Source organism: Elaeis guineensis, chromosome 4 (assembly GCF_000442705.2).
Source record: "Elaeis guineensis isolate ETL-2024a chromosome 4, EG11, whole genome shotgun sequence".
In the NCBI taxonomy this organism is placed as follows: Eukaryota; Viridiplantae; Streptophyta; class Magnoliopsida; order Arecales; family Arecaceae; genus Elaeis; species Elaeis guineensis.
The window spans coordinates 43080828-43104248 of NC_025996.2; the positions used below are offsets into that span (position 1 = coordinate 43080828).

At 41.2% G+C, this 23421-nt stretch overlaps 1 protein-coding gene across 5 annotated transcripts in view; it reads right to left on the reverse strand.

Moving 5' to 3' along the window:
- Nucleotides 1–4053: 4053 nt before the first annotated feature.
- LOC105032358 (uncharacterized) overlaps nucleotides 4054–23421 on the reverse strand; it is a 31273-nt gene continuing 11905 nt past the window's right edge. For 4 of the 5 annotated variants that reach the window (XM_010906797.4, XM_073256468.1, XM_073256467.1 and 1 more), the window contains one exon: nucleotides 5478–6017. In XM_010906797.4, the coding sequence (XP_010905099.1) occupies nucleotides 5670–6017 (348 nt within the window). In that variant the 3' untranslated portion in view covers nucleotides 5478–5669. Of the gene's footprint in view, nucleotides 4266–5477; nucleotides 6018–23421 lie in introns of those variants that run through there. The other variant, XM_019846277.3, reaches the window with a different exon arrangement.

Here is a 23421-nt window from a genome sequence, read left to right on the forward strand (position 1 = left end):
TCTCTTGTACTAGAGATGGAATCTTGAAAGATAATACAAGATGAACCCTCGGCAACTAGTTTACATAAACGGATTGAATTAGCACAACTCATGACTTCAACATCATATGAGATCATGATATGTATAGGACTATAATATAGTGCTTTTTACCAGCCAAGGACTGACATAACAAAAATTTTTAGAGTTTAGACCTTAGAATATAGTGTGTACTATGTTGATAAGTGAAAAATCCAATTTTAAAGGTATTCAAATCCTAAAACACTACGTCAATTTTCAACATTACTTCAATATGCCAAATGATGATTTTATTTGTTATGTAACAGGGGATCATCTAATAAAAAAATCTAGATGCACTGTTAGATATGAATATAAAAGTATAAAATTTTATTTTTTAAAAAAATTAGAAATTTTTATTTTTATGGGACTCCAAGATTAGAGGACTCCAATATTTTATTTATTAAGATTTTAGATTTATATTATTAAAATTTAAAAACACAAATATTGAATTGCTCTCTCCCTTTGTCTTCTTTTTTTCTTTCCATCTCCTTTTTTTTTTTTTTTGAGAAATTATTAGGTGGATCAAGTCCACCATAGACCTAGCATGAAATCATCCTAGGTCGTGTTGCCATTACATTAAAAAAAAATAAAGAAAATGGAGGGAAAATGGAGTGATTTTATCTTGGATCCATGATAAACTTGGTCCACTTAATAATTTCTCCTCCTTTTGTCACGCATCAATTTGATATCAGAGCCCTCCAACTTGCATCATCAGGTCATTTTAATATCTAATATGTTTATTATATTTTTCATTTAAGTTGCTAGGTGGTATTAGTACTCCAGATAAACATTAATCACAATAGGAGTGTCTAAACATAGATATTAACCCATTTTAAAGTAATCAAGCAAATTACTGCTGCTTCTATGCTCTTTTAGTTTTCTGATGAATGACGTGGTTGATGTGATGTACCAGCCAGAGTAGCGTAACGTAGGGCCTATTTGTATTCTTGACCAACTTGTCAATGTCATGTATTGCATCAGAGTGGAAGTCGTTGAATAAAGAATGACAAGGAAAAGAGAAGCGCAAGGCAATGGCAATTTCCTTGTTCTGCAGCTCGACGGAGCCTTTGAAATACCAGAAATCCATGGAAAAATAGGTGATTTTTTTGGCCATCAAAAATAAAGGATAGGTGACTTTCAAATAACAAATCTAAAAGATTTTAGATTGCAGAAACGACGGACTTCCTGATCTCACAGGGCTCTCTGTCATTCCTTGTTCCGATCAACATTAATTATTAAATGTCCTAACACTTTGATCTTTGTTATCATGGTCTTATGCGAAGCAATAGTCAAAATTTTATTAAAAAGAATTGCAGCCTTAGTTTACCAAATCAACTGTAGTTAAATAATTACAAAGAATCTAATCTACACATGGAAGATTCCATGCATATAGAATGATTCAATTCTTAATATCAAGCCTAAAATTAATTCAGTCTATGAGCCTCCTTGCTATGGCATCTCATCTATGGATGATTAAATTCATGTCTGAAAGTTAAGAGCTGAGTACTACGCAATATTTCACATTGACTGATCCATATAAAGCCTACTAGTCATGAAGCCATGGATTTGCTATTATCTTGAATCAAACATGATATTAATTGCGACATTGGCATCCACACAAGATGCATTGTAATGCAAAATTTTTCTTTATGTGTTAACACCGTACTAATATTCATCAATGAGACTTGCCAATTGGTACTCCCACCATTGATTCTCCAAAGAAAAAGGAAAAGAAAAATCACAATAAACAGATTTAGCATAAATAATACAGATTGAAAGAAGTCCAACTGAAGTAGGAGGGATAGGAGAAAGTCCTCTGGTTGTAATTGTACAAATTTTTACTTTTTTTAATCTTCCTCACCAAATCATACTTGCAAAAGGAAGCAGGAGAATCTGCTCTCTCTCTTGCTCTTTCTTAACTCTTAAGACATCCAAAGCTATATGGTCTGGATCAATCTGTACTTTAAAGAGATGTTAGTGGAAATCCTACTGTCTCTTAAGACAGATTACTCCCCATCCATCCAGGAAAGCACCAATTAAGAGATGACTGCATGGGAACAACCCCTTTGAACGAAGCATGTGAGGGCCATCTTTCTTAAATTAATCTGTCAGGCGATGAGAAACAAAATCCACATGATGCTGCTATTCTCAAACTTATAATATTGATCATAACGATAAGTGGGGATAGGTTCTAGCAAGATGGTGATTGGTGAATGATAGGCCCAAACAATATGAAGGGATCAGAAAAAATGTCATTTCCTAAGTACCATTGCATGGACACTCGTCGGTCTCGAAATTATATACAATTTAACAGTCTGAATCTAAGATTTGCATCCATCAAAGCAATTTGCCTGCATCTCGTCCTAAGCAACGTTTCAAAAGGGATAGGAGGTGGCAGGTGTTTCTTAGAACAAATCAAATGGATTCATGGTTCAGACATGAGCAGGTGTCAAATATTTATAAGGTATTGCAGGAAAATCTCTCCTATACATTTCCTATGTGATTTTCAGCACTCAATTTTTTTTGGAGATTAAGTTATTTTAATGTCTTAATGCCCACGGTCCGGTGGTTGTTTGCCTTCAGAGATACTCCAGTACGATCCTTTCAAGCAAAAATGATGGTAAATAGGATGGAGATGACTTGAAAGGGTGAATTGGACTAAAGTTTAGACTAATGACATGGATTGGATGGCCTTCAAACAAAAACCACAGACAGCTTTGGCCCTTTTTGACGAACAGATTGGTGGACAAGCTGGAATTGGTCTCTAGCTTTTATAGAAAGCATGCAGAAAGAGTTGAGGGACCCATTCTCTCCTGTGTCTTTTGAAATCAACACTTGCCCATGTGCTTCCTTTATATGACTGCTCCCCAACAGCAGAGCTCTTTATTTTTAATGGTTGTTCTCTGGACTTGGTAGATTTCTTCCCCATCCCACTTCTTGGGTGCCATATAACCATCATCATCCTGGTTGCTGATCCAGTGGATTAAATGAAAAGAAATGGAGTAGGTAGCTTGTTCCTGTCACCTGGTGAAATCATAATGCATTATGGCCTCACCAAGTAATAATATATTCCTTAAAAATAATAAGAAAAAAATGACTCCACATAATACTTGATCTCATTCTCCTACAAGATAATTGCTCCTTTGGAAGCAACCATCTCAACAAAGTCCGTTGGTTGGCATAGAAGAAAATGACATTAAACAAATATTAGCCTAATTTTCTTCTAAGTTTGCGCGAGCACCAACCACCCCATATTTTAAGTCCAGATTTCAACATTCAAACAAAATGAAACTATTCCCTTCATTTTTAAGAAGTCAGAAGCAGGATTGAAACAGAAGAAGTGGAACATTGGGGTAAATCTATGGGTTCGTTGTTCAAGTGGCAAGTAATTAAACTGCGTGCTAGTTTGAAACCACATTTTAATGCTCCACTTGCACTGTGCTAATGCCTAAGATAGGGTCTCTCCATTTGCATTTACTCACTTCCAAGCAAAGGAACCAATTCTCACTCACCTTGGGTGGTTGTTGCGTACAACTACTGGACTTATTTTGAGCAACCATCAATAACTACTAACTTAAATTGTAAGGAATGTCAGGATGGATAGATACATGCAATCTTTTACCAGACTATATTTGGAGTTTTTACAAGTCAAATGCCTTGAATTCTTTAGGCTTTGTGCTTGGGGCTTTGGCTTTATGGCTCTGTGTTATTTAAGGCTCAGTACTGCACTGGACCCAAGCTGCCAATGCCAGTGTGGTGCATCATATGCATTAATAAAGCTGTCTGCTTTCCCGACCAACACATCCCAGCACTTCAGGCATACAGAGGGAAGTATAGAAAGATTTTAAACTTTTCCTCCGGTCATCACATATAGGAGAATTTTCTCCCTTTCTCCACAATGGAAAAGAGAAGCTTTTGCTTCCATGCTTCACCGCACACACACGTATATATACATAAACAGCTTTCAAGCACTAAACATGTTGGGTAAGCTCAAACATTAAGACATTTCAAGATTTTTCATGATTTCTATCATAAATTAAGGAACCAAGTCTACAGATCATGATCATTATCCAAGCCTTTCTTCTTTCTGAGTAGGGTCTTCCAAGCACACTTTTTTCCCTGAAAAATAATTGTGCTGTATAGCAGACCCCACTCTAAATTGCTCTTGAAGAACCTAACATCTCGCATGGAAGAATCGAAGCAGAATCCTGGTACAAGTTTAAGAAAGAGATGGATAATTTTTCAAATAGAGGAAAAAACTGTGGTCAAAAAGGAAAGAATAATACTTTACCAAAAATAAGGGAAAGAATGAAGTAAAATTATTGAAGTGTGTCTGTATGTCTAAACATATCTACTTGAAATTGATATTGAAGTATATAATGGGAGATTATGAAACAATTGTTTTAGAATGAATTAAAGATCTACAATGATTTTTCTCACTACAATTTCGTACAAATTCTTGTATTGACATCTTACAATTTTCCCCCCACTTGAATCTGCTTTGACAGACTAAAATCACTAAAATTAAGGGCAATTAGGTCATGGATTTCAATTGTCAGCTATAGGAACAGTATCTCCATGAACTACAGAAACTTGGCTGACACGTTAGCTTGCTGATTACCTTCCTTGCAAATGTGTCGAAGTGGATGGCTTCCTAGAAACTTCCACAATTCCAAATACTAAGCAACGACAGAGCAAAGTCTCCATCAGGTTGTGGATAACTATTGAGTCAGTGAATAAATAAGGATCATTTGGTCACCCTTAATCCATGGCTAGCATGAAGAGACCGAAGTGCATAACGAACAGCGTTCGCTATGCCAAGCAACTAGAAACTCGAAACTTTAGGAACAATAACCACACCAAACTACTAAGAACACAACAATTGCACGCCAAATTTCTTCTTTTGATTTTTCTAATTCCCTGTTCGTTGAAAATTGTATTAATGTCATAATTCTTCTGACTTATTTTTTCAAGCCATACAGTATTTTGTGCTGCAAGATCCAGTTTATTTCTTTCTGTATGTTGATATAGAATCAGCTCAAGACCACATGCACGTGGTGCACAGGAAACAATACAAATCAGGAAAAAAAATCAGCATGTTTGGCATTCATAGCCAATTGAGAATATAATGGCCTCCAGTCTTTGAACATACCAAAGATTGTTTCAAACTCTGCTTCCGCCATTCAAACAATTATTTCTTGGTGGCTCTGTTGACTGCTCCAAAACTCTGAAGGCTTCCTTTCATATTATTCATCAAAATGCCACGCCGTAGCAGCCAAGAATCACATTTTGGGATACATATTTCCGTGACTTTGTCAATAGCCAATTGCACAAAGCAACAACGTCCTGTGAAACCTCATGACCCACTGGACCAATTCTATAGAGAACCAAATTACAAGAAGCGGAAGCTATCAAAATGCTTGAGATCCAAAAAGAAGGAATAAATAAAATTAAATTAAAATGAAAAATAGAAGGAACCCCATACTTATCTACCTAGATAGGTAGAAAGCATATAAATGGGCTCCTCGGCTGTAAATGTTACATTTGATGGTCCATCCTATATGGGACTGCGGACAAGGTTAACACTAAATTTATTGCATTGGCTTGTTCTCTTAGCTGTGCTGAGCTTTTTGCTCCCACATCTCCACTTGCTTTATGGCAATAGCTTTCCTCCTTTCTAACATCTTGAGCTCCACTGGCTCCAAGGGTGGAGGGAGATTGCAGGGGGCTGAATCATGAGGAGACTTCACCATGGACTCCATCATGAACTTCTTCTGAAGGCCTTTTGAAGGGCAAGCCATGGACTCGGAGCACAACTCAATGGCCTTGCGAGGCCTAGTAGGCTTGTATCTCAAGAGCTTGGAGTATTCGGTTAACAGATGGAGCATGTAATCATAGACATATTCCATCTTCAGCTTCTCCTGGATGAAGTTGCTTGCCTCTTTTCCTATAGCCTGTGCCTGCTCAGGATTTGTATATATGAGAAATGTAGATATTAAAAACTATGTCAACCAAAGAAGATTACTGTTATTATAGTGCATGTATATGATAATAGCAAACCAACAGAGGCTTCCTCTAGCAGTAGATGCATCTCCTTTATTGAGATGCTATAGGAAGTCTCAAGGCTGGTGAATTCATTTGCTTTTAGCCTTACTGAAGCAAAGTTCTAGGTTATGCCCAACCAATTATTTCAGAAATTTTGTTTTGTTCTATGTAGGATAGACTAAGCTGGTCCCAACCAACAGGCATATCAATATATAGGGCCCATTGAGATAAATGATGATGTTCTGGATTTTTTTTTTTTTTGAAGAATAAGGAGGAAGGGTTAAAGTTTAACCTTCCCACTGGCTTTTATCAAGAGAAGTGAAGTACAAGAAGGTCCAAAAGAAGACGGCCCGTCAAAGAAAACTCTAAATCTATCTAAAGCACCATTAAAACTACAGTGAGTGAGGGAGGAATTAGAGGAACAAAGAGCGCCCACAAGATTGATAGCTGTTAGATTGAATAGAATAATGATGCAAGACACCTTGCCGTCTGAAGAAATATCTGCCTGTTGGCCATCTTCCTTTCCTTCCACAGTTTCCTGTACACAGCTAGGACCAGCTGGACTGAAGTTCTACGCTGTTTAATGATTCTCTTCTGCCGCCTCCTAGTCCCGAGTGATAATCAATGTTGAAGTTTGGCTTTTAATCTTTAAACAAATAAAAAAATTTGTGAAATGATCTTTGTGAAAGGGGCTGTGTGATAAGACGTGGTTAATGGTTTCTGAATTGGAATTGCAAAAAACACAAACTCCATTTTGTGGTCATCCTTTTTTTCTCCCAAGCACTGTCGGCATTCTTTCAAAGCTAACCACATAAAAATCTTGACCTCTGGGGGGGTTCAGATTTCCACAGAGCCTTGCAATGGTGCAGGTCAATCCTCCTGCATTGATGAACTTGTATAATCCTTGATAATTTTCCAGCATAGTCCTTGCAAAGGTGCAGATCAAATCTGCCATTAAGGTAGCTGATGTAAGAAAAGCCAAGGTCCAGGCAATACTGTGAAGTTTTGTCCTTGGTAATTTTCCAGCATAGTCTGTCCACCAACTTGGTGTGAGAGAGTCATGGCCAAGTGCAATCCCTTAAATAATCGTCCTCCTGAAGCGGTGAAGGCCTGAGCAGCTCTAAGCTCCAATTTCTACAACTCCAATTCTGGAAGCTAGCTATTGGTCAATTCTGCTTACAACATCAATTGTACAAATGAGGGTATAGATGCTTAAATGGCATAAAGCTTGCCTAACTGTCTACCTAGAACCGGATTTGCTTACTATTTACCAAGTCTAAAACTTAGGCAACTCTAAAATGTATCCAGAGATCTACTAATGCCTTTCTAAATTGGTGAAACTCTAATTAGACTATGAGGACTCGTAGGAGAATGAGTTTAGCGAGATAATGTTTGTACCCTAAGGAGATCTTAGATATTTATACAGGAGCAAAGAACCCAAGTAGTACTTTCTAGCTAGTTTTTTTGGATGAGGTCTCTTATATTGTTCAAATGGTATTAGAGCTGACTCAACTTACAGCCTATATGGACTAGAGGACATTACAACACAAACTCTTTTGGGACTGACCACTGGCCAATATAGTGTTTGTGATTGGATTTGACTGGATCTAGACCCTTAGCATAGCGAGGACCCATAAGAACCCATAGTATGTGAGGACTCGTACAAGTTGTGTTGAGTCCCACATTAGTTGTGCTAGGGAGATCTTAGGTACTTATAAAAGACCAAAGCATCCAAATAAGACCTTCCAACTAGCCTTCTTAGTAAGATCCTGGGTTATATAAACTCTTACTTACCCTTGGACCAATTTCCTATGAGAAGTGAGAACAGTAGGCAACATGGATGATGTTGCACTAATATCCTTCATCATTCTCAAGGTATTTCTAGATGCTTTTTTTAAAATAAGGAGGTATTAAGGTCTACTAATTTTTTAACTCTCAGTAAAGGTATTAAGGCCTAGCGACTATGTGAGCATTTAAACAGAAGAAGTATGTTAGCATTTGTATAGATCTATGTTTGATCCCACATCAGGTATGCATTAGGTAGATCTCAGATATGTATACAAGGCCAAGGATCCCAAGCCATACCTTCCAGCTATCCTTTTCAGGTTAGATCCAAGATTGTTGCATAAGGGAAAGGATTCGAGTTGGTAGGAGAGAGCACATACCCATCAACTCTTGCCATCCGTAATTTCTCCCTAAGATTACTCCAGGGTGAAGTCATGCCCCTTGAGGTCCAAATCTACTAAATTTAAAGTAGAAAAGAGAGTTAGTCTGTCGAGCATTAAGAGCTACACCTTCCATCAGAGACCAAATTGGTTATGTTGAAATCCCCTCTAAGTAGCCATGCTTCGAGAAACTAGTTTCTAATGTCCGCTAATTTATCCCAAAAGGAAGGCTTGAGATCTCTACCATCAAGAATATAAAATGTCGTAAAAGACCAACTCATCTAAAGAGGATGAAAAAAGAACTCAACATTGAAAGAGAAAGCTCCCTTCATCATTATTTTTAGCAAGATACACATGCACTAGCCAATAATGATGTCCCCAAACCAAGGTCCGCTAAACCGGATGCCGTGCTAGCCAGTCAGTGGTACGATTCAGTACTGGTCCGTGTTGAGCCGAATCGATAGGGTAGATAAGGGGAAAGGAAGAAGAAAGAGAGGAAGAGAGAGTGGGGGAGAAGGAGAGGGAGAGGAAGAGAGGGGCCCCGACAACTGTTGGAGGCCATCGGAGGTCATCTGAGCTCTTGCCAAGCTCGATAAGGGCGAAGGGAGGGAAGGACCAAAGGAGAGAGAGGTGAGGTGAATCTCCCTTATCGCGTGTCCAGAGGCCGTCGGAGGTCACCGAACGGACGGTGCCGCTGCAGCAACATCTTCGATGGCAGGCGAATGAGCGGCGAGAGCGGCTAGGCCCGAAGGAGCCGAGGAGGGCCTCCACCCTCCTCCAGCGTGGAACCAGGTTTGTTCCATATTTTTTTTCGATTCTATCATGCGAAGTCGGCAACTATGTTGCCCACTTCAATGCCTTTATTTATTAGTTGCCGACTTCAATCGAATTTATAAAAAAAACATAAAATATGCCAAAGTTAGCAATGCAGTTGCCAACTTCGCGTGATAAAATCGAAAGAAAACATAGAATCCTGTTCCACACTGAGGTTGGCGGAGGCCCTCCTTGGCTCCTCCAACCTCGGCCACCGGCCGCTTGCTCGTCCACCGTCGGAGATGTTGCTGCAACGTCGACGTCCGTCTAATGACCTCCAATGGCCTCGAGACATGCAGTAAAGAAGATCTCCCCCTCTCTCTCCTTCGGTCCTTCCCTCCCTCCATGCTTTCCAAGCTTGGCAAGAGCTCGGATGGCCTTCGACAGCCGTCGGGGGCCCTCTCTTCCTCACCCTCTCCTTCTCCCCCCTCTCTCTCTTCCTCTCTTTCTTCTCCCTCCCTCCGAGACGGTCGTCGTGCCGTTTTCTACACCAGAACCAGACTGATTTCCGTCGGTATGGTTCGGCACAGCCCGAACCATCTAGTTCGAGATGGTTTGGAAAACACTGCCCCAAACAAACCCAAGGTGTCAACAAACTCCCAACCATCCAGGATATTGCCCCCCAAGGATCTTAAGGAATTAAATGAACAATATACTTTGGATTATTGCAAGGTCAAGAATACACGTCTATGAGGCTGAACAAGATTCTACCAGGCTTTATGTTCCTAACAATCATGACAACCTCGTATCCAGGATGGACTTAGCCTAGGGAGATAAGAAGAGATCCAATAGCAGAAAATAAAGCTATTCTACTATAGGATGATAATCATATTAGAGACCAATAACTTGGTGGCATTCATTGGCTTTTCTTTCTCCAAAGTAAGCAGGATTTGGATCATAAGGTTTGCCTCATGGTTAGAGAACTCCGATCCACACCTCCTTGCCCACTCCAAGAGAGTTGCAAGCAAAATCGAGGGGAGTGGAAGAGTGGATTCATTTAGATTTGATTGAGTTTCTTCCTCCTCCATGCCCATGGCTCTAGCAATAATTGGGACGGGAGGCCGCTCCAAAGAAGCAAGTTTCCCGACTGGCAAAAGTTTCGTTGTAGCCTCCTGGATCGAGAGTTGTGCTTTTACTCAGGTAGATCTCTTGGGCCCTAGGGATTGCATGGCAACCACGATAGCATGACTCCCACTACTTGCATGGACTCTAGCTCAGATATAAGGGAGCTTCCCCTAGCCTGGAAAGAAAAGGCCAATACTAGTATAGAAGACATCATCTTAATTTTTAGTAAGTAAACCGAAATATCAAGGGCCGTTTTACATGACAAAATTTATTAATTTTATATCTATTGAGCAACAATAATCGCACTATTGTTATTTGTCCATTTATTACTGTTGGGGGTATTTCTGCACTAGCCGAAGATGTGGGATGCCCTGGGTCACTTGGATTTGACGAGAGGCATTAATGCCTTTCGTCCCATCTCATGCTTCATCCCATCTCATCCCATCATGAGCAACACAACAAGACAAAAGAAAAAAGAGAGAACCAGAAAGAAAAAGGTGGCAGGAAGAGGATGTCCCTGCACGCTCAGCTTCAGCTCGTGGATGTCCGCGACTTCCACGTGTGTCCGACCCTACCTCAACCACTGATCCCCGCCTCAGCCTACGAGCCCTGTGGCGGCCTTGGCCTCCACTCCCAACTTTGGCCATTGATCTCCAGTTCGGATGATAGATCCATGCCTCAACCAAGTCAGCCTTCAGTCTGGAGATAGCTCTCGTACTTCGGGCATTGATTTAAGAGATGTCGCAGCCCAAGCTTCTTCTTCAAGGATCCTTGGCCAATCCTTACTCCTAATCAGCCTCGAAGCCATTCACTATTACAACCCATCACTTTGAGGAGATCGATCCTCGCCTAATCCCATTAGGCCGTATCCTCCGTGTGGGATCGGGCCACATCAGCACTTGGACTTCGACCGTCGGCCCCGACCTCAGCATTTGCGCCAAACTTGCTGCCAGCCCCCGAGGCCTATTCCTCTTGATCCTTGGTTCGGTTACCACAGCCGAACCACCTAGTGACCCCAGTCCAAAGTCTCCAAATGGCTGTCATGTCAGGCCATTAAAGATGGCTACTTATCATAATGACTGTAAGAGGCCTCTCAGTGATCCAACCACATCATTCCATTTGAAAACGGAGGCAGCCATGAACAGAGCAAAACCATGCTGTTTTTCCCTGGTTGCCAATCCATGTAATTAATAAAGATGGCCCCTGCTTGCTGTGATGTGACACCATTCATCAAGTCAAACAAATCAAAAAGGTCAGGCGTGGTGCTCAAGAACATGATGAGGGACAAAAAGATCTTTTACGGCCTCCTTTCTCTCAAAGGCTTCAACCTCACCTACAAAAAAGATAATTGAGGGAACCCCAAAAGGTACGGTTGCTCTCCTAAAAAATACTCGCTCTACCCCTTCTGTTGTGAGAAATCTGACTTAAACGTTGGAGGGTCCCGCTGAAGCCACCTCTGGTGGAGACTTTTCTTGCAGACCCAGCCGTTGTCGACTCATCGGACTTCGTCATGCTTCAGGGCCTCCGATCTGGGATGAATTTCATCTGCAATAGATTGACGCTAGAGAAAGAACCCCTGCTTGTCTTTGGGGAAGAGCGCATAATCCATTACAATGCCACCGAGGAGAGCGCCCTTGAGGTATCTAACCCAAGACAAGCTTTGATCAGAAATCACGCTCTGTGTTAGCCACTGGAGGCGGCCTCACAACCTCCTCCGCTGACTCCTAGAAGAAACAAGGTGGTCCATGCCGTGCAATTATCAAGCTCTGCTTCGTTTAATAAGACGCGCTCCCCCCATTTCTTTTTAGCTCTCCTGGTTAGGCTTAAGAACGGAGGGCAAATAATTTGAGTCGGGAGGACATAGGCTTATTCATGGGAAGGAGTGACCGTTTTATCATAGAAATTCCGTCGCTCCACCTCAACAGTATTATCTCCAAAGATGAAATTGGCCGAACATCCAATCTTCGAAAGAAGTCTCCTCCCACTTTAGGGACCCTCTTTCTCTTCCCATGACTTCTCTTCAAGTATGCATTAAAAGAAGAGAGAAAAAAAGAAGAAAAGGTCTCTCAGAGATCAATAAAAATAAAGAAAGTAGAAATATGCAGGGAGTTTTAAACTGATCCCAATGTTGTTTCTTTTGTTCTCACCTTTTTACCACAGGACTTGCATATATTTTGCCATTCGTTTAAATGCTCCTTCCTCTTTCTTCTCAGGATAGGGAAGGCTTTCTAAAGGACGTCGCATAGACGATCCATGAATCCATGATTGATGCCGGACTCAATTGTGGCCGCAGGTCAGCTGAATCAGTTGCGGCCATAACTCAGATTGTTGGGGTTAATTTTGTGCTAGCCGAAGACGTGAGGTGTCAGGAAAAATTTCACTTGAGCCGAGAGTACAAATGAATCAGAGGCCCAAGATGTCATCGATTGACCGGCCCACTCCGCTGGCACTGAAGACTTCATCCACCCTCGATTTTGCCGACACACCTCGATCGCCGACTTTGGCTTCGGCCATTAGTCTCGGCTTTGGCCGTTGGCCCCAATTCAAAAATCCATGCCGATTTCGTTGCTTGCTAAGCATGGCCAACTGTTGGAGCCTATTTCCCCTTGGTTAAATTGATGCATCTAATGGTCTGCCATGATGACCCCAAAGGGGCTCTACATAGACCTGTCACATCATTTTGCTAGAATGAGTGGGTATCCAGGAGTGAGGCAAAAGCCATACCCTCCTCTAGCCTTTGGCTGTCAACTTACGTCATTAATGGGAGTGCCCCCCCGGCATGCCACGAAATAACATTATACACCCAACTCGAGAAAGTTGGAAAGTCATGCATGGCTCTCGAGGACATTTAATGGGTGCAAAATAACAATAATAATATCTGACGCCCATCGTCAAGGACCTTGACGGGACGAGATGGGATGGTGTGGCCAGAAGGCATAAGGATGGCCCCTCCATGATTGCTCCATTTATGACTTCTTCCTTGAATGACGGCACCAAGCGGCCGACCTCTAGTCGACTGATCCTTCATCAGGCATTCTCTCAGCCTCACGACCAACTGACAATCGGCCACTACGCTCCTTGAGCATCACAATCTAAAATCAATGACCTACCCAGCGACAAGTTGGCCCATAACAGTCTTGTGCCCTAGTGGTCCGATGCGCCACCGACTCTAGCCGCTCCAGTGCCGGACAGAAACTAGCACCAACAGCCACTAATCAAATGGATTGGTTAACATCCCCCCAGGCACTCGGTTGAGTCTAATAAACGGAGACATGCAATCCAGATCGGGAGAGGAAGCCAGCTTCAAAAGATATGAAATTTCTTGATAAGAGGCCCTAAGCCCTCATTTTTTACTTTTTCTTCTCTTTGGAAAAGACTGCAAGCCTGTGAGCACCCTAATCAAGGCTAAGGTTGAAGTTAAAATAAAGGCCAAAGCCAAAGACAAGATCAAGGCTGAGTCGAAGTTAAAATCAAGGCTGAAGCTGAAGTCAGAATCAAGGCCGAAGCTAAGTCAGAATCAAGGCTGAAGTCAAAGCAAAAATTAAGACCAATTTGAAGCCCAGAGTTAGATCAATCTAATCCGAAGTCAGATCGTGGCCGATCTAAGGCTAATCCAAAGCCCAAAATAGGCCGATCCAAAGTCAGATCCTGATCGATCTAAGTTAAACCTTGGCCGATCCGAAGTTAGATTCAGACTGATCCAAATCCAAAATTAGATCGATTTAAAGAAAAAATAAGCCCAAACTGTGGCAAAGCTCAAGCGCAAGCCAAAGCAATTGATGAGGAGTCAAACAGGACCCAAAAGCTCTCTAACAAAACTCATAATTTTTATGATAATAGAATATAGCCCCTTCCATTATTCTATTTTCTTCTTACAGGCAACAGTCCTTGAGCACTTAGCAAAAGCTCAACCCAAACCAGAAGGAGGGCATGAACGATCATTTGTGCCCTGGGGAGAGCTGATAAAGCCCTCCTCTTCAGTAGGAGAGCAAGCAAAGCCCCTACTCATTGGAAGAGCAGCCAAAGCCCCCACTATTCAATGGGAGAGCGATAAAGCCCCCACTCCTCGGTGGGAGAGTGATGAATACATTAAATGTGATACAAGAAACATTAAAATTACACTATTTAATTTCTTTTATTTAGCATTTGATGCTTCTTATGTTTGTTTTCAGGAATTATGAAAATTTATTCACACCAACTAGGAAGGCCCTTAACAATTATAATTTGAAACGGCCTGTGGGCTTTTGGACCTATGGACTTGTGAAGACCGAACACATTATGGACCCATGGAAGAAGCGATGCGATTATTGGGCGCAGCACATGGCTTGATGAAGCTGGTTGGAGCAATTAAAGAAAGACCTCATGTGCCCTGATATAATTTCACGCTATTCTCCTCTTTTCAATTAAAATCCACCATTTCCTTTCCACCCCCAGGACCTCCACGTGCTCCCAAACTCCTCTTCTCACATTAATTCCCAGCGGCCTTACTCCTTTCTCTCTTAAATCCCAAACTCCACACACAAAAATCCATAGGCCTTCTCTTTTTATTCCATACGGCCCCACTTTCTTTTCTTTCTCACGTTAATACTTCCTTTCACGTGTGGCCCCCACTTCCCTCCTATTGCTTTCCCACAGCCAAAAACTCTCACGTGAACTCTTCTCCCAAACTTCACGCGTCACATCAAGCAAGCCTCTCCAAAGTCCACGCCTCATGCTGAAGCTTCCCTTTTCTCACCCAAACCAAATCTCCACAATGGATCCCACTCTTTCCCACCTATTTCTTCTCATGTGGGCTCCCTAACTTCCCAAGCTTTCATAACTCCATGTGTTTTCTCTTAAATGCCCCATCTCTGAATGCACGTGTCCCAACTTAGGTTCATGCAATAAAGTCTCTTAGCTCCCTCTCTCTCGCATAATTCTTCCTCACGCCGACCATAGTTACGCAGCGCTATTCCTTCATGTCTTAAACTCCTTATGCACCTAAAACTCTTCTAAAATTCCACATCTCAAAATCTCTTGAAACCCTAGCCTCCACTCTATAAATACAGCACTAAAATCCTCCTTTGAGGACATCAGCCCCCTTGTGGGATCATCTCTCTCCCTTCCATCCCTCTTCTCTCCCTCTTTCTCTCCTCCATTAAAACATCTCCACCTTCTTCCCTTCTCCCTTCATCCATCCAAACATCAGAGAGAGGTTAAGTCTAGAAGATCCACAGGTGAGAAGAGCACCTTCAAGAGTCAAAGATGCAGCAATTTCAGCCTTCAACATCTCCTCTATGCGCGGTTAGTTCTCCATGTTCTCAGAAAATCATTGTAACTTGTTTAGACAGTATTCTTCCTTTTTAAATCTTTTATATTACTTTTTATATGCAATAAAAGACTTGATTTTCTTTCTTCTTATTTATGTCTTTTATTTATTTTACATATGATACGAATCTTTGAATAGCCAATGACTACGTAGAGACGGATCGTGATCTAAAGATACGACCCGTGCTCAATGAGATAGGTTATTCTCAAAAATCGATCATAGATTTATTGGCTTTTGTATCTAGATAATTTAGACTAGCCTATAACTTTAAGAGACGGACCGTGATTTATGAGTACGGGGTACTCTATATTTTTATTGTTTAGATATCAAAGCAAAGGCATGTTAAGGAGGATACCAACTGTCGAACAAAAAAAAATTGAGATCTTGAAATACTTCTCTCATATTTGAAGTTAATCTTTAATTACATTGTTTATTTTCTTATTTGCTTATTTAGTAGTCTTCTAAATAATCAATTCTATTCATCTTCAATTTAAAATTAAAACAACTCAATCGTAACTAATGCGATCCCTATGGATACGATCCTGATTCAACCAAACTATATAGTAGTGAATTAGATTTATTTTTGACCGCCTACGACAGTGATCAAATTTTGACACCATTGCCGAGGATCGTAGCATAGTTACTTTTGAGTCTTAAAAAAAAATCAAAAAAAATTATTTCTTATTTACTGTTTTATTTTAATTGCATATTTTTACTCTTTAAATTTCTGCCTTATATTTTGTTTCATACATGGTAGATTTACTACTTTCTAGTTAGAGTACTTTAGAAGAATTTTCTACTTCCTATAATATAGTGATTTACTACTTTTTATAACTTAAAATAATTTACTGCCCTAAAAGTAGATTTGATTGCTTGCTTTTTTTGTAGGAGACCTAGTTGCCTTTTAATCTTAACTTAATTTACTTCTTATTTAGTTAGATTCTCTAAAAATTTTTCAAGTTTAATTAACTTAATTAAAACCTATCTTTTATTTTTCTTACTTTAAATAACCTAACATATAAAGAAAATAAAAACACCACATAACACTTAACTAAAATAGAAAACTAATTAAACCTTAAAAAGCTTCTTATTTGTATTGGACATCCTTTCTTTTTGCATCGCATAATTCTATAAAACATCTTAAGGGCACTTAACCCAATTAAACAAGATAATATGGAGATTTGATTATCCTTTTTGGCCCATAAATCACCATCCTGCATTTGCATTGACCTAAACTTTAATTTAAAATAATTAGACATTGGCCCTAAGGATTCTCAAGCTCAATAGGACAAAAAATCCTAAGAGTTGAACTGGATTAGAATTAGTCAATTAACTGTGTCTAGGTAAGTGGTTCAGGGATTACGTCCCGAAAGAAGGTGGTTCATTAATTGATTTCGTTCGCTTATCTGGTAATTTAATTGGTGTTTAAAGAAAGCAACGGGGAGACCTCACCACCTTACACTTATCTGACCAGTTGAATGGCTAGTCTTTTACTTGAAATGCTCGAAGGTGACCTTGACAGTTAGGAGCTGTCTCGATTTAGGACAATCCTTAGCTAAGATTGATTGACCTACTTGATTGCTAATTGAAAACATCCAACCTAAATTAAATTCTTCACATATATCATCTCTAGATCTAGGTCTCTCTTAGGGTTCTCATCTTTAGAACTTTTCTTTCTTCCTCTTCTTTTCTCTTCTTCTCACCCTCTTCTTTTAAATAAAAAAAAATTAATCAGAGCAACCCAATTCTACCATATGGCTTCACCCCTAAAAGATACAATAGAGAAAGCTACCTCTAGAAGAATTTCTCAGGACCCAGTATATACACGTTGGGATCCTTTTGAAGTAGATGATTTTGATCTAGATAGGTATGTTAAAAATATGCACACATTACTACAGTCACTTAATTTTAGCACCACTCCCCCATGGATTGAGAAACATGAGCATTTACCTGCAATACCTGCTCCAATAGTTTCTTCTTTAGAATCACCATCGGTCTTAGAACTGAAGCCACCCTCGATCATATCTAAGTATATATATATATAGGACCATATGACATGCTCCCAGTAATTAATGCATCGAATCCAACTCCTAATCCAAAAACCTAATTTAGGAGCATTTTAGAAGAATATATAGAAACAATTCTCAATTAACAAGAGACTGAAAATGAGGTCGCAAATATCTTCCAAAATTGATAATAATAAGGTTATGAACTACTTTTTGAAAATTGATAATAAAAAAATAATGAACTTTATCAATAATGGGGTGGCAAGCTGTCTTTTGAGATTGACAATCCAAAACCATTGGAGTTTGTCAATCCCATATTCGACATAGGATAGGCAGAATCATAAAGTCTGATTGAAGATTTTAAACTTAACGCTTGTTGGGAGGCAATCCAATTTTTAGAGTAGTCTTAATAAAAATCCGATTGAAGATTTTAAATTTAGCACTGGTTAGGAGGCAACCCAACATTTTATTTTCAGTTATCCAATTTTTTGGGAAGCACATCTTCAGCATCCTATAAGAGCCCATTGGAGTATAAGGAAGAACTTGTAAAAACATATCAGGTGGTATCCCTCATTTTGCACCCTTTCTAAAGTTTTTTTTCTTCCATTGGAGACAATGAAAATTTAGTTTGGGGGGAATAAACTAACTTAAATTTAAGTAAGTCCTCAAGTATGATCAGAAATAATTAGCTTTGTGCACCCAAATTCTATCTTGATTTGAAGTTAATTAAGCATCCTAATCAATGAGAGATTAACGGTCTAGATAATTTTAGAAATACTAAGGGGCAAATTATTAAGAAAGCCCAATGAATGGTAGGATTTAGATCAGACTAAATTTTGGAGTGATTCCAGAATCCTCTTCTTACCGATCTCAATGAAGAATCCATTTCATGGGAGTTTGAGTGAAAAAATCGAGGTATGCAAAAAATTTTCCTTGAGTTTATGTTTAAAAAAAGAAAAAAAAGAGTTTAGCATTGTCTCACTGAGTAACCGGGCCTCTTTGTCTAAGTAAACATTATGGTTCGCATCAAAAGATGGGGATGCAAGAAATCGGTTATAAAGGTTAAAAAAATAAAAACAAATAAAAAATAAAAAAAAGATAGTAAAAGGGACTAAATTGCAAGAAGACAATAAATCCAACTCACATCTAGTTAACGGATTTAAAGAGTAGAGTGAAGAGTTGGTGAAAGAAATCTCAAAGAATTTTTATGGCTAATACTCAACCTCTAACTGGGTCAAATTAGTAATTCGATGAAGTACCTCTTTAATGGTTTGGCCAGAGATCAGCTGCCTTTAGGGTGCCTAAGATAACTTCTAATTCAAAGACGAGTCGGTACATATTGCTAATTTATTTATTTTACTCGAAGATGAGTAAAGTTTAAGTTAAGGGGTGTGATGAATACATTAAATATGACACAAAAAATACTAAAATTTGCATTATTTAATTTCTTTTATTTAGCATTTGATGCTTCTTATGTTTGTTTTCAGGAATTATGAAAATTTATTCACACCAACTAGCAAGGCCCTTAACAATTATAATTTGAAATGGCCTGTGGACTTTTGGACCTATGCACTTGTGAAGATCGAACGGCATTATGGACCCACAGAAGAAGCGGTGCGATTATTGGGCGCGGCATATGGCTTGGCGAAGCTAGCTGGGCGCAATTAGAGAAAGACCTCGCGTGCCTCAATATAATTTCACGCTATTCTCCTCTTTCCAATTAAAATCCACCATTTCCTTTCCACCCCCAGGACCTCCACATGCTCCCAAACTCCTCTTCTCACATTAATTCCCAACGAGCCCTACTCCTTTCTCTCTTAAATCCCAAACTCCACGCACAAAAATCCATGCACCTTCTCTTTTTATTTATGCGGTCCCACTTTCTTTTCTTTTTCACATTAATACTTCCTTTCATGCGCGGCCCCCACTTCCCTCCTATTGCTTTCCCGCACAGCCAAAAACTCCCACGTGAATTCTCTCCCAAACTTCATGCATCACATCAAGCAAGCCTCTCCAAAGTCCATGCCTCACACTGAAGCTTCCCTTTTCTCACCCAAACCAAATCTCCACAACAGATCCCACTCTTTCCCACCTATTTCTTCTCATGTGGGGTCCCCAACTTCCCAAGCTTTCATAACTGCACGTATTTTCTCTTAAATGCCCCATATCTGAACGCACGCATCCCAACTCAGGTTCACGCGATAAAGTCTCTTAGCTCCCTCTCTCTCGCATAATTCTTCCTCATGCCGACCCACAGTCATGCGGCGCTATTCCTTCACGTCTTAAACTCCTCATGCACCTAAAACTCTTCTAAAATTCCACACCTCAAAATCTCTTGAAACCCTAGCCTCCACTCTATAAATACAGCCCTAAAACCCTCCTTTGATCACATCAACCCTCTTGTGGGGATCATCTCTCTCCCTTCCATCCCTCTCTCTCTCCCTCTTTCTCTCCATTAAAACATCTCCACCTTCTTCCCTTCTCCCTTCACCCATCCAAACATCAAAGAGGTTCGTATCTGAAGTCTAAAAGATCCATGGGCAAAAAGAGCACCTTCAAGAGTCCAAAGATGTAGCAGATTTCATTCTTCAACATCTCCTCTATGCGCGGTTAGTTCTCCAAGTTCTCAAAAATCGCTGTAACTTCTCTAGATAGTGTTCTTCCTTTTTAAATCTTTTGTATTACCTTTTTGATATGCAATAAAAGACTTGATTTTCTTTCTTCTTATTTGTCTTTTATTTATTTTACATATGATACGAGTCTTTGAATAGTCTATGACTATGTAGAGATGGATCGTGATCTAAGGATACGACTCGTGCTCAGCGAGATAGACTATGCTCGGAATTGATCATAGATTTATTGACTTTTATATCTAGATAATTTAGACTAGCCTATAACTTTAAGAGACAGGCCGTGATCTCTAAGATAGGCTATATCTTTATTATTTAGATATCAAAGCAAAGACATGTTAAGAAGGGTACCAATTGTCGAACAAAAAACAGTTGAGATCCGAGAAACTTCTCTCATATTTGAAGTTAATCTTTAATTAGGTTGTTTGTTTCTTTGTTTGCTTATTTAGTAGTCTTCTAATTAATCGACTTCTATTCATCTTCAATTTAAGATTAAAACACCAATCATAACTAATGCGATCCCTGTAGATACGATTCTGATTCATCCTAACTACATAGTAGTGAATTAGGTTTATTTTTGACGCCTACGACAGTGATTAGAGAGCAGTCGAAGTTCCTACTCAGTGGGAGAGCAGGCAAAGCCCCCACTCTTCAATGAAAGTACAATCAAGCCCCACTCTTCAGTGAAAAGCAGCCGAAAGCCCCCACTGTTCAATGGGAGAGCAGGCAAAGCCCCCACTCAGTGGGAGAGCAGTCGAAGCCCCCACTGTTCAGTGGGAGCGCATCCAAAGGTCCCACTCTTCAGTAGGAGTGCGTGTGAAGACCTCACTCTTTAGTGAGACAGAAAACCCCACCTTTTGATAGGACTGCAGATCCCACATTTCTGTGCAAGCATTGTGTTTCGGAGACTCCAAGGCCGATCTCTATAGGTCTAAAACCCCTCCAATATACTCATTAAACCAAAGCACCTTCCGTTCCACCCATATGCTCGATCAAAGCATGCGATCCTGGCCGAAGGGTTTTCCCGCGCATCTTCTTTACGTCCAGCAACGCCGACCCACACCTCACAGCATTAGACTACTTGTGATACCATAGACCTCGATCTGAATGCTCATGTGTTTGTTGGGCTATGGTTGTCCACAAACTCCCTGCACATGCTTCCTTACGATTATCTGTAAGCAGGACTAAAGTTACCCATTGGTGGATCAAGTCTGAACCGGCATTAAGACCAGCAGCCTTTTTGTTACATACGCCAAGAGGTCCTCATGAATAATGCACCGTGTTGCCTTTAAATGCCATTAATTTCTGATTGTACCGTCTCCATCATGTATGCACATGGGAGTAGCTATGGTTCATTGGTTCTCCTGCATTTGGTAATGGCCGCTGTCCCGTCCCCCCACAGATGGTACTTAAAAGAAAGAGAGCAGAAAAGAAAAAAGAAAGCACCCGTGTGTGCATTTGATTTCGGAGGGTGTTGAGGTCCCACATCACTTACACACGCGTCGTAAGCCAGCACCAAGATTGCATGGGATAGCCTCACACCTATTACATTGGACACGACTTCAAATTTAATAGGCACCAGCACCTCTGGCTTGGGGAGGAAAGAACAAAGCACTCGGGCTTCATCTCAAAGCGATACATTGCAATGTCCGAGCAGACAAATCTTTAGCCCCTATACCGAGCCTCGAATTCGGACCCCCTAATAACCTCTGTCAAATCGATGTTCCGTGCTTTTGAGAATTTTTCTGGGGATACTCTTTTGAAAGGCAGAGTGGAGGTAGGATGGGACGAAAAAATCATGAATATCGAAATGGGGCAAGATGGATGTCACTCACAAATCACTATCCAAGTGCCCCCCTCCTAGGGAAGAGCATTAGGAATCAGTGTTCCCCTTTTTCTCTTAGCCATGTAGAAAGATTTAACGATGGATTTTGACATGTGACACCGCCCCCAATCGGTTCGGCACTTCCACGTGTACCTCGCCTCTGTTGGTACCAAAGCCACCAATAAGAGGCCCTGAAGTCCTCATGCGCGTGCCGAACCCACTGGAAGGATCGATCTCAGGCGACCCCGGAGTGACCCCGTGTGGGACTAGCCGAAGCAGATCCCTTGTGGTCGACCGCGCCTCTCGCGCGTGATCTCAGACCGTGCACGCCTAATCTCCGAAGATGCCAAGCCTTGCTGAATCCATGACTGAAGCTCCCTTGCGTGCAGCTCGGACAACCCCGAGGTTGCTCATGATTACCCCCAAGGTCTCCTCGCCTGCATCGAGACCGGTATCTACAGGCCCGAGGCCCTTGTGTGAGCTTCGGAGCACAGTATTCCACACTGAGAAGGACTGGATCAAGTTTGTCTTGGCATGCCCCCCCCAAATCTCTTTGGCAACAATTTTGCCGCCACTCGCAATTGAAAGTTATAATATTTGATAGGCCGCTGGTTTATGGGGTTCGAAGTCTTTTGTGATGGTATTCATAAATGACGAAGGGAAGAAGAGGCACGACACTGCATCATCTAGTCATGTCCAAACTCCCCTTCGACCTTTGAACGGAGTGAGGTCTCCCATAGGGAGATCGGAAGAACTCTTTCATGGGCCGGTCAAATCCCCCTCCGATGACACCGACCCAACCCAGCTCTGGCAACACTAGGTTCGTCTAGGTATTGGTCTCCGATGTCCCTCTCTGCATGCCACATTTCTGACCGCACCGATGACTACCAAGTGATCCAGTCCTAGGCAACCCCAAGACGATCCCCAGGCTAAATCAATCGAAGTAGGTCTTCCACGATCGGCTGCGCCACTCTTGCGTTGCCCCCTATCATCACCGAAGACCCCCACTTGCGTATCTTGCCTCCATCCGTGGCCGATCTCCCTGGATCCGTGATCGATGACGTTGGAGCAGATCCTCCATGGTCGATTGCATCTCTCTCGCATGAGCTCTCGGACCCCTTTGCGCACTCTGATCAGCGCCGAAGCCCACAGCCAGCCTGATCCATCCCGATGCTAGCCAACCTCAATCCGATCTTAGGCGGTGCCGAAGCCCTCTAACTGGCCAATCTCGGGTCATGCAGGACCATGCCGATCGATCTGCATTCTCGCAGCGCTAGACCCCATCAGCAGAATCGATCCCAAATCACGTCGGGCTCTACCAGCCTATTCACCCTCGAGCTGAGCCGAAGCTCACCCACTAGAGCCGAAGTCATCCACGGATGGCCCTGCACCCTTCTCGCACGCTTCCAACTCGCACCACCGATCTTGCCTAGCCCCCGATCCGAGCTTGATAATGCTGATCCCGCCTAGATCCATACCCACTGAACCTGGGATGACCTCTCCCTCT